The following is a 13148-nucleotide window of genomic DNA, read 5'->3' on the forward strand; positions in this document are numbered from 1 at the left end:
AAATATATGTGGTACCAATCAAAAACGGGGATAGTCTAAATCTTTAAAACCAGTTTTCTCACAATTGTACTTTATTGACATTCCCCCTTTTCGCAGTGTACTCTTTATATCGCTCATTAAATGCAACAATGTCATATCTCAAAAAACTAACTTTCGAGAAAATTCAATTTTAAGATTTGGATGCTGCTAAAAAAAATTTTAATTTATTGAAAAAAAAAATGCTTAAAACCATTAGACAATGTGATTGTTTTGTCTAAGAATCAATTGAAAAAAAAAGAGTTTTTTAATTTTAAGGGTTAATAAGATCAAATTATTAAAAAATGTTCCATTTTCTGACGTTATTGTCACTTAAATGCATTTGTAAAAGAGGTACAAATTAAAATATGATGATCTTGTCATTATTTAAACACAGTTTTTGGCAAATAATTTTAATGTCAACTTGTTAAAAACAAGAAGTTAGAAAATAAGAAAACTACAAATAAAAATACTGTTCAAGAAACATTAATAAAATATTTTGGCTTAGACATTTTAATGAAAATACGCATGTTTCGCAAAGGTCTTTCTTGGGTGTAAAGAAAGAAATATTAAATTCTTTGACAAAAACTTCATGGAAAATTGCGTAACTTGCAAAAGGGCTATTTCTTTGTTTACAGATTTCAATATAGTCTCTATGAATATCTGCCAATAAGCGGCTACCATCAATAAATATTCGGGATGTATTGGCGCGAGTAATAACTTTCAATTCTTGGGATTGATGTTATGTGCTGTCTAATATCTTACCGAATTTCTGGATTTAGCGATTTCTGGTTTCCGTGTCTTCCACGTTTGTCCGATTGAAGGAGGACGTCTAAAACTTTATTCCGTTTTTCTTGAACAGTTATTATTATGCGATCAGTTATGTCCAAAGTATTTGCAAAAAATACTTTGCAAACTAGAATCTACTTACCTTCTTTTACAAAATAGTATGCGTTGTTTTTGTCTCTGGGGTTTCTTGTACCTCCGACAAGATACAACTGGTACCAACAGTTTGTTAATATACTCTCTCTGTTTTTGAACTTCACCGAGTGACCAATAGTTTGAAAGAATCTGTATTCTCTCCTCTTCGGTAAATTTAGATGGACACTTGAGTTTACAATCTTTGCACGGATACCTTACTTGTCTTTTTTGTCTCATCTGTTTGTTTTTTGAATGAGTTTGGTAGGCTTCACCACAATTTCTCATTTTTTTTTTGTAAGATTTCTCTTCCAGTTTTCAGTATTCCGTTGACGTTTCTTGCCTTTCTTTGGGGGTGTAACAAGAATAGGAATGTCTTAGTTTGCTGATAAGGTTTGATTAGGCTCATTATTACCGTCGTCGTGGTTTTCTTTATCACACTCTTCTGATTCTTCATCACTCTTTGGTACATAGTTCTGATCGTTAATTATGTCTTCACAATCTTCAGAGGACGAAGAAGAGCTACTACTACTGGAAGACCTACTAGAACGCCTACTACAACAGCTGCTTGAAGATGATGAAGAACTTGTTGACTTAGAAACTCCAGGAACAGCTATATTCTTATCATCTGTAAAAAATAATTATCTTCAAACATTATTAACTTCCAAAATCATACCATTTTTGAATTTATTTGCATTTTTTAATTTTATATAGGAGTGCCTAGGTGTCAAATAAAATACACCATTAAATCCTATACTGTTTTTTCCATATTATAACATAAAATACGTAGGCAAACTATATATTTTTTTTATTTTAATGTTTCAGAACTAATTTTTTTATAAAAATATTTTTCCTTGTAACACCAATATTTCTAAACCGCAACGCCGCGCCCCCTCACATTTTTCCAAAAGCTGGAACAGCCCCTGAAAAAATACTTACCTAGTGTACTTGAAGATTCTTGATTTTTTACAAAAAAACTCATTGTCCATCTCTGAAACGTTGGTTTCATATTCTTGTTTGTTTTGTTGTTCATCATTGTCGAGCATATTCTTTGGGGTACCATTTTCACATTCAAAAACAGAAACTGTGTAGTCAGACGTATACTGTTCGGTCGATGCATCCTCATTGGTAGATTGCTGCTGCTTTAAAAGCTGCTGAATCTTTTTTAGGCGAAAGGACATTATTACGTTGAAAGCCTAAAATAGTATATTTTTTAAATTAGATCAAATAAAAAGTATTAGACAAATAAACATAATATGCAATTATTTTTGGTTTTAGATTTAAAAATTAGTAAAATTTAATGTAATCAATTGGTCGCAATCCCAAATGGAGAAAAAAGTTGTGTTTAAAGATTGACCTAACCTTAAACAAATATTATTCCTTTTACATTTTTAAATAATATTTTGTAACAATAAAGTCATATTGTTTACAAAAACTCAGACACCTCCAGCAAAAAAATATTAAATTTTTTGCAATAAAGTCTTAAGAAAAAATAATACACAAAACAAATATTTTTTTCAGAACAATAGCGTCATATTTTTAATTATTAAAACCTAAACGTTTATCATTTTTTGGCGAAAAAAGTACTAATTCTAAATAATGCGTTATTGAAATAAAATATTATCAAATAAAAGATCTTACCTTTAGTGCAATATCCTCATAGAACGCAATAACACGTTTTTAAACAAAAGCGTAAGCACGTGCCACTTCAACTGACAAACCACAACTGAAATAAAACACTCTTGCGGTAAAAATTTAGACCTCGTCGCAGAAATACTACAATCGTTTGGCGCCATCTCTCAGTTAATTGTTAAGTTACAGATATATCGATCTAACAAAGTAAACTTTATACAATTTACTTTCTGTTAAACCACATAACTCAAAAATTCGATTTTTTGAGATATGACGTTGTTGCATTTAATGAGCGATATATAAGAATACTGTACTTGTCATGTGAAATTTGCAAAATTAAAATCGGTTAACTACCACGATGTCAGGATTTTTTTAAATAAACATTAATTTTTGATGCTGTTTGCTCTGAATGGGCATTCCAATGGCCTTTGATAATGATTGATAAATTTTAATTTTCAGTACATTTCGATATAAATAAATAAATTTGTTTATTGCAAAATAAAAACACATACTCTGTCTTTTCAAATAACACTTTTTTTAGCAAAAACTTTGTTCATATATTTTAACTTGGAGAATGAAAATTTATTATTTTTAAACATATGCAATTGTTTAAACAATATTTCACAAACAATAATCAAATTAAGTTGATTTTTGTGGAATTAAAATATTAAAATACAACAAAATATAGAGTAAGAAAAGAATATATTAAATAAAGATTGGAAGAAATTTTGGTGGAAATTAACTTGTGTGAATCGAACACCGCTGTCCCGCGCGTAGCACCAAAAATTAATGTTTTTTAAAAAAAATCCTGACGCCGTAGTAGTTAACCGATTTTAATTTTGCAAAAGGTACAGTATTCTTCTATATGTAAAAAAATTTCAACTTACTACCTGCTTTATTTTCAGTCCTGCAACATTTTGAAAAAATGAATTTGTTTTGCGAAAGCTGGATTGCAATATTTATTTTGCAAAATATATTGAACCGATCTTAACGAAATTTGCAGTATTGTTTTATTATATCCTAAAGTTTTTCTGGGTAAAATATGAAGTACTTAGGTGTAGCACAAATGGTTGAAAAACGTAAAATCGAATACTTGTTTTTATGTTTTTTTTTTCGCAATTATTGCTAGTTTGCAAAAAGGGTAACAATTTTTAGAAATTTTAACCAATCCTATATTGTAGGAAATTTAATTACACAACTTTTATGTCAGTGCAACTTTTCTCGGAAGTGAGTACTTTTAAAGTTATAATCAAAAAACGAAGAAAAAAATCGAATTTTTTCTTCATTTTTTGAAATTTTGATTATTTAAACAATGTTCCGGACCTTTTTGAGAGGGAGGATAACTCAATTATTATACGAGTTAATTCCCCTAAATTTCTGCAAAAAATGTGAGTCACCTCTCAACGTCCATCTCAAAACAGATTCGCCCTGGACTAAGAATGTAGCTCAATTTGCCAAATGCCGCCCGTGCCAATCTTATACTTCTTTTAATTTCTTCTGTTTGACTTTCTCTGTTCGCTTTTATTACTTGCCCCAAATATACAGGGTGTCCCGAAAATATTGGTCATAAATTATACCACAGATTCTGGGGTCAAAAATAGGTTGATTGAACCTGACTTGCTTATATACAATAGTGCACACAAAAAAGTTACAGCCCTTTGAAGTTACAAAATGAAAATCGTTTTATTTTCATATATCGAAAACTCTTAAAGATTTTTTATTAAAAATGGACAAGTGGCATTCTTATGGCAGCAACATCTTAAAAAAAATTAAAGTGAAATTTGTGCACTTGATAAAAATTTTATGGGGGTTTTGTTCCCTTAAACCCCCCTCCCCCCAAACTTTTGTGTACGTTCCAATTAAATTATTATTGCAGCACCATTAGTTAAACACAATGTTTTTAAAAAATTTTTGTCTCTTAGTACTTTTTCAATAAACCAGTCTTTATCGAGATATTTTGAATATTTCGCACCATCAATGCAAGACTATCACAACTCAAAAATTGCCATTTTTTGTTTTTTATGAATCTGTAATGGTAATGGGTAGTCTAATATAATGAAAGAGTATTGTTACGTTTTTTAGGAAATATTACGCGAATTGACTTTTAATTATTATTAAATAAATAAAAGACTTACTTGAAATTGTTTATTTATAACACTTACAATTAACACTTATTTAACAACAATATCTAATTTATTTTACACTTTCTAACATTTAATTTATTTACAAATACGACTTATCTACTTTACAAATACATACATTTCAGCAACCCGATCAAACAATAAAACAATACATCGCGTCGAATATATTAACTGACTCCTAATTCTAAAAATGTCTGTTTATATAGTTACATACAATTTCTACTGAGTTCCAGAAACATCAAAAAAAGGTAAACATTAGTTGGAAAGCAATTGTTATGTTGAAATGGAATATACCAGAAAAGGATGGAACATCATAAATCAAATTAGGTAGACACGCTTCTCTCACCCGCAGACAGTTCGTCGCGACAGCTTCTGTTGTGGACAGAGCCGGCCTGGGACCGTGACATTGCCCCCTCCTCAAAAGATGGTTCCTCCTGGAACCTTGTCGGGACTGGAACTGGATGCTGGTATCTGCAACTGGACCCTCTTTTACAACTCCCAGTTGTATAAAAGTGATAGGGGACGGTCTTCGCTCCGCACCAGTAACTATGCGGATTGCAACAGACTAACACCCGGACCTCGGTGTCTTTAAAAATTTCTTCTACCATATTTCGGATAACTCTCCAGTCTAATTGGCGGCATTCTAACTTTGGCATGGCTAACTTTTGCACGTCGGACTCCAACACGTGCTCTCTCAATTGAATTAATGCATCCCATACATCTTGGTAGGTAGGTTGGTCATGGACAGTGTCTTTTGTTACCAGATAGAATAGGTAACGTGATGCATCTTGGAGTTTCAATGCTTTGCCAGGAGCTGGCAGTTGGCATTGAAGTTCTGCAACTCGACCAAACTTCCTTCGGAAGGCGAATGCCAACCCTCGTGCGTCTTTGATACTGGCCGGGATGGTATGGGCCAGTGAATAGTCATCGGGAAGTGCGAGTAGATCTCGCTTTTCTTCATTGGTAACACCATGTCTTGCTTTACCGGTACCTCCGTAGGCACCCATGAACTCTTCAAAGGTAAGGTCAGGTATTTCTCGAACTTGGTTGACTTCCACTTCTTCATCTACGTCGTGGTCTCCCTCGTACGGCGCCAACCGGTTATGGTGGACTATCATCGGCTTTCCCCTAGGAATCTTGCTTATTCGGTAGATAACGTCATTGATTTTCTTGACAATGAGGTACGGACCTTCCCAGAACTGCTGCAACTTGGGAGAGCAACCTGTTCGCTTCTTTGGATTATAAAGCCAGACTTTGTCGTTCTCCTTGAAACATCCCCTCTCGGCTTGGGTATCGTATCGTTTCTTCATTCGGTCGCTAGCGATCTGAAGATTAGAACGGACCAACTCATGTATATCGTCCATTCTTCTTCGCAATTCATTCACGTAATCCTCACCAGCAACATCTTCTCCAGGTCGACATCCAAACTCTAGAACACAGGGTAGACGCATCTCACGTCCAAATAGGACTTTTGCTGGTGTTTGGCCAGTTGATTCATTAACAGCAGATCTATAGGCCATTGCGAAGAACGGAAGGTACTGGTCCCAGTCTCGTTGATGATTGGACACCATCTTTGTCAAATACTTGCCAACTGTCCTATTCATACGCTCCACCATTCCATCCGATTGCGGGTGATAGGCCGTGGTTCTTGTCTTCTTCATGCCTAGTTTATCACAGATTCCTTGAAATAGATCGCTCTCAAAGTTCCTTCCTTGGTCACTATGGATCTCCAGAGGTACTCCAAATCGGCTGATGCAGTCTTTGATTAACACATCTGCAATAGTGGCGGCCTTCTGGTCTGGAATTGCGAAGATCTCCACCCACTTCGTGAAGTAATCCATTACCACCAACATGTATTTGCATCCATTGTCACTTTCTGGAAATGGCCCGGCAATATCCAAAGCTATTCTTTCAAACGGACTTCCAACATTGTACTGTCTCATAGGAGCCTCTCTTTTCCGGTAGGGCCCGTTACTTGTAGCACAGGTAGTACATTTCTTACACCAGTCCTTCACATCGTCGGAACTCTTCATCCAATAAAATCGTTCCCGAATTCTCTGAAGGGTCTTCTTTACACCAAAATGCCCTCCTGATGGACTGTCGTGTAACTGACGAAGTACTTCGGCTACCCTGCTCTTTGGAATCACCAACTGTGTTCTCCTCACCGAACCATCATCATTTTCTATTACTCGTTTAAGCAAGCTGTCTTCCAAGATAAATGAGTCCCACTGGGCCCAATACGTCTTAACTACTGAGCCTAGGCTTGATATTTCTTGCCAAGATGGTCGACGATTTTCTTCTTTCCATTTTCGAATCTTCTGTAAAACTGGATCTTTTTCTTGTTCTTCCTTGATCTTGGTAGGCGTCCACTCGTCGTTGACCACTGTTGTTCTTAGTACTGCTGCTTCCTTCGACTCTGTTTTGTTGCAATGGGAACATTCTGCTGGACACGGTCTTCTAGATAGAGAATCAGCGTTTCTGTGGCTAACTCCGGCCCGATGCTCGATCTTGAAATCATATTCTTGGAAGTCGTTCAATCCATCTGGCTATCTGACCCTCTGGATTCTTAAACTGCATTAACCATTTAAGGGCGGCATGGTCGGTTCGGATTAGAAACTTCCTTCCGTAGAGGTATTGATAGAAGTGTTCCACTGATTTTACTACTGCTAGAAGTTCTCTTCTCGTGACGCAATAATTTCGTTCAGGTTTTGAAAGCACTTTACTAAAATATCCAAGGACTCGTTCCTGTCCTCCTTGGATCTGCGACAGCACTCCTCCAATTCCCACATTGCTTTCATCCGTATCTAAGATGAACTCTCCTTCTGGCAGTGGATACCCTAATATTGGCGCTGTAATTAAATGCCTCTTCAAAGTTTCAAAGGCCGTTTGGCAGTCTCCATCCCAGCAATAATCCCTTGCTTCCTCTGTAAGTCGCGTTAATGGCTTAGCAATATCTGCAAACTTCTTAATGAATCTCCGGTAGTAAGTACATAGTCCCAGAAAACTTCTCACTTGATGTTTATCAGTTGGTTCAGGCCATTCCTTAATGGAATCGATTTTTCCTTTATCCACGGCCACTCCTTCTTTGCTGACTATATGGCCTAAATAATTGACTTTACTTTGAAATAGCTGGCATTTCTTGGGGTTTAAAATTAACTGGGCAGCTTTAAGTCGATTAAAAACGTCTTCTAAATTCTTCAGGTGGTCTTCAAACGTCTCCCCCAAAACGATTATGTCGTCTAAATACACCAGGCACGTCTTCCAAGATAACCCTCTCAACACATTTTCCATAAGCCTTTCAAATGTCGCAGGAGCATTACAGAGTCCAAACGGCATAACGTTGAATTCCCATAATCCAGATCCTGTCGTGAAGGCCGTCTTCTCCTTGTCCACTGGATCCATTTCTACCTGCCAATATCCAGACTTCAAGTCCAACGTAGAAAACAATTTACTTCCAGCCAATGTGTCCAACGTGTCGTCGATCCGAGGCAGAGGATAACTATCTTTCTTGGTAACATTATTCAACAGACGGTAGTCCACACAGAACCTCGTGGTTCCATCTTTCTTCTTGACCAGGACCACTGGAGAGACCCATGGGCTCGTAGAAGGTTCTATCACCCCGTCTTTCCTCATTTCTTGAACAATCCTTTCAGCTTCCTCTCTCTTCGCCTGTGGTAATCGTCGAGCTGTTTGACGAATTGGCCTAGCGGTACCAGTGTCAATTTTATGTTTGACAACTGTCGTTCTTCCTGTCTTTCCTCCTTTCGGTACGAATATGTCACGATATTGCCGAAGAAATTCCCTTAATTTCCTTTTCTCCACTTGATTTAGAGATTGGCCTGCAACTGCAACCATTTGGTCGAACTTGTCGTTGGAATTATCTGATGTTGTTGTCTGACGGATTATGGACGTCACGGGTACACAAGTTCCTACTTTTGTCTCCTTCTTGATGGTCACTGGGTAGTCATTGACATTAATCAATCTCACGGGAATTTCTTTAGCAGAAGTAACCAATTCCTTTCCAATTATGATTCCTCGGCCAACCTCCTCGTCGTGGTTCCATGGCTCCATCATAACAGGTGTTCCTTCTTCCACAATTCCCTGTAGCCGCGCTACGATGATCGTTTCACTCCTCGCAGGCACAACTGTATCTTCTTTAATGGCTGCTAGCACAGTGCTGTCATCGTGTGGATGAAGAAATACCTCCTCGTTGCCAACTTTGATTACCCTATTCTTAAAATCCAATTGAAATCCATGCAAATTCATTACGTCCATTCCTAATATAACATCTTCTTCGATGTCTGCAACTATGACAGTATGGACGAACTTTTCTGCTCCAATCCCTAATTGTATCTGGATTTCTCCATGGGTGTTGGCGTTTTCACCTGTGGCAGTCCGCAGTCGCAACCTCGTTGGTAAGAGTTTTTTACGGCTGTTTAAAACTGACGGTCGTATAATGGTCCTGGTCGCTCCGGTATCCACCAACAATGTATACTTTTTACCATTTATTTCTCCATCCACATATACACTATCTTCACGACATTTCAAAGAAGCTATTAGTATGAGAGGGTCTTTGGAAAAGTTGCGGGTCGAAGCTGCCCCCCTAAGGCCGACCCGTTCTAGTTTTCCTGCTGGTGAGTCTCTTGATTGTTATTGTACCTAGGGTACTTACATGAACCCCGTACGTGTCCCATTTCACCACAGTTCCAGCACCTTATGGTCTTCGTTTTCCTGGATGCAATGTCTTTCATCATATTAACAAGCTGGTCAAGTTTGTCCTCATCCTGTTCCTCTTTCACAGTCCTCACTTTACTGTACCCACCAGAGGCCTGGGTAGCTGATTCGTATTCGAGGGCGGCAGACAAGACATCGACCAGCGTCTTGTGACGAGCTAATCGCAGTGTTCTTTGCATTTCATGATCACGAAGGCCATCAATAAATGTTTGAACAGCCAACTTTTCCATCATGTCTTCGGGAGCTGTTGGATATGCATATCGTACCAACCTGGCAATATCGACCTCGTATTCTTGAAGAGCTTCATCTTTCTTTTGTCTTCGATTTTTAAACTGCGACTGATAGACATGCTCTAAATGTTCGTGCCCGTATCGCATATTCAGTCTCTTTTTAAGCTGCTCGAAGTCATCTGTCTCCTCTACGGCTATGGTCTGGAGGACATCCAAAGCGTCGCCTCGAAGAGCAATAGTGAGGTTTACAGCTTTTTCTTTTTCGGACCATCCGTTCGCTCTGGCCGCCGATTCGAACTGTTTCATGTAGTTGTTCCATGATGACTTTCCGTCGAAATTTGGCACCTTAACACGAGCATGACCTACACTCCCTTCAACTATCGACCGTGGCTCCAATTTGTATTTGGTTTCATCATCTTTAATATCTGTTAAGATGGGTTCCATCACTTTGTCTACTTTTTCCGTTTCCTCCATTTTCTTTTCTATTTCCTTGATCTTTTCTTCAAAAGTAGATTTTAGGGATGATATCTTGTCATCAAAATCGGAGGTAACTTTAGAGATGCTAGCAGAGATCTCGTTAGTCATCTTGCTTTCAAGGGATGAAATATCACCCGAAACTTACGAAATGTCACTAGAAACTTTTTTTTCTAATGATGTAATGTCTCCGGAAACTTTGTTCTCTAACGATGCAATGTCTGTCGAAACTTGGGAGATTTCACTAGAGACTTTGTTCTCTAACGATGTAATCTCTGTTGAAACTTTGTTCTCCAACGATGTAATGTCTGTCGAAACCTTCGAAATCGACGAGATCACAGCAGCATGCTTGTCTTCAAACAAATAGGTTTCTGGATCTTGACCCTCTTCTTGAAGAGCGTTCTTTAGACGTTCGACTAGATCAGCCTTTTTCCCAGTAGTGTCCATGTCTCTCTCTTCTAACTGGTTGCGGAGCTCCTTAACGATCAATTCAGTGATTTTCTTATGTTGTGAAGACATTGTCACACACTTTATTTATTACGATTTATATTTTATTTATTTTTAAAAGTTCCACACTCTATTTAAACCGAAAATTTACGTTAAATTTATGTATTTCAAGTATCCTCACTTCTGCACCATTTTGTTACGTTTTTTAGGAAATATTACGCGAATTGACTTTTAATTATTATTAAATAAATAAAAGACTTACTTGAAATTGTTTATTTATAACACTTACAATTAACACTTATTTAACAACAATATCTAATTTATTTTACACTTTCTAACATTTAATTTATTTACAAATACGACTTATCTACTTTACAAATACATACATTTCAGCAACCCGATCAAACAATAAAACAATATATCGCGTCGAATATATTAACTGACTCCTAATTCTAAAAATGTCTGTTTATATAGTTACATACAATTTCTACTGAGTTCCAGAAACATCAAAAAAAGGTAAACATTAGTTGGAAAGCAATTGTTATGTTGAAATGGAATATACCAGAAAAGGATGGAACATCATAAATCAAATTAGGTAGACACGCTTCTCTCACCCGCAGACAGTTCGTCGCGACAGCTTCTGTTGTGGACAGAGCCGGCCTGGGACCGTGACAGTATTATAACTCAAAATTTAATATAAGACGTTATTAAACAATATTAATGTTAAGTTATAATACTCTTGCATTATGTTAGACTACCCATTACCATTACAGATTCATAAAAAACAAAAAATGGTAATTTTTGGGTTGTGATAGTCTTGCATTGATGGTACGATTTGTCGAATCCACCACATATTTGTATATATGGTTAAGTACGATTATAGAAACCTGTTATAATCTGAAAATTTATTTATAATTTACATTTTTAGGTATATTTTGAAAAAGAAGCCACATCTCGATAAAAGGTGACTTGTCAAAAAAAGACTAAGAGGCAAAAAGGTTTTGAAAATACTGTGTTTAACTAATGGTACCGCAATAATGGTTTAATTTTGTTCTGAAGCTATTTCCTTGTGGCATTTTTATGATTAATTATTTATATGGGAAATAAGCCACAATTAAAATGAAAAAAATAATTTTATTAACGTTTCGACGCCCAAATCGGGTGCCGTTGTCAAAATACAAAATATTACTAAAATAAACTAAAGTGTTGTTGCTAAGCAAAAAAATTCTTCTAATAATTTATTTAATCTCACTCATTTATATTGGCAATTCAGACATATATTATACATTTTAAAGTAGAAGACTTTAAAATGATATTGCCAATATTTATGAGTTGCGTTCCTGGGACGACTTACTGAAAGATAGTTCATTCGATTACATGAAATTAACCCCAACTCAAGAATATCCGTCATAAAAAATTATAGCATGTGATATGTCTTTAAAAAGACAACCAAATGCAACGACAGTAAAATTCTCGCGTTAGAGACTTCATAGTAAATCACAAGGGAAAACCAGGAAAAACCCTGTGATACTATCCCGACATCGTAAGTATTTGGTCTTACATTAATTTACTCTCAAAAAATAATACCAAATTCTGACTTGTAACATGTTTAAATTATAAATAATATTAATAATACTAGATATATAAGTAATACTAAAATATAAAATATGTACTAGCTCCATATTATTGACTTACTAATCTTGGTATTTTCTTTCTATTGACTTCCTCTTTCAGTATGGGTAACCACATCCTACTGCATTCTACCGAGGAATTTGCGACACAATTGGTTTCATTTAGCATAATTAGAGCCGCTTCTTTGATTTTTCTCTTTTTACTATCTGATTCTTTCAGGACTATACTTGAATCTCTCCACTGAACTCTATGTTCATTATCCCATGCGTGTTGACATATTTGAGATCTCTCAAATTCTCTATTTTTAATATAAGATTGATGTTCACTTATTCTAACGTCTAATGGTCTTGATGTCTCACCTAAATAAAATTGTTCGCATTCACAAGGTATTTTATAAATTTAAAAATGATCTAACATACTATCAAAGAAAATTAATGACACCTCACTACAGTAAGACACCACATTTTTATGGAGTGCCGAAAATTCATAAAGCGAACATACCACTTAGACCCATTTGTAATACCATCAATTCTCCTTGTAGTGAACTATCAAAATTCTTATTAAACATTCTAAAACCATTTGCTAATAATGATAACACTTTTATAAAAAATACAAAACATTTTTTAAACAAATTATCAACTATTGAATTTAATCCAAATAATATTTTAGTAAGTTTTGACATAAACAGTTTATTTACAAATGTACCATTAGATAAAACTTTAAACATAATCAAAACGAAATTAGAGAATGATAATACATTGGCAACTAGGACAAGACTAAATGTATCAGCTATAATGGAGTTATTGACATTATGTACCCATAATACCTATTTTCAACTAAACAATGAATTCTATAAACAAAATTTTGGTCTAGCAATGGGCTCTTCTTTATCTCCATTATTGGCTAATATATTTATGGAGGATTT

The 13148-nt window shown here is 35.7% G+C and overlaps 1 protein-coding gene across 1 annotated transcript in view; it reads right to left on the bottom strand.

Moving 5' to 3' along the window:
- Window positions 1–1310: 1310 nt before the first annotated feature.
- Window positions 1311–13148, bottom strand: part of LOC126880954 (zinc finger CCHC domain-containing protein 10-like) — a 29366-nt gene continuing 17528 nt past the window's right edge. The window contains exons 2-3 of the mRNA XM_050645035.1: window positions 1904–2129; window positions 1311–1561 (exon numbers count right to left, since the gene is read on the bottom strand). Coding sequence (XP_050500992.1) covers window positions 1311–1561; window positions 1904–2129 — 477 coding nt within the window. The remainder of the gene's footprint in view (window positions 1562–1903; window positions 2130–13148) is intronic.

This window comes from Diabrotica virgifera, chromosome 2 (genome assembly GCF_917563875.1).
Source record: "Diabrotica virgifera virgifera chromosome 2, PGI_DIABVI_V3a".
Classification (NCBI taxonomy): domain Eukaryota; kingdom Metazoa; phylum Arthropoda; class Insecta; order Coleoptera; family Chrysomelidae; genus Diabrotica; species Diabrotica virgifera.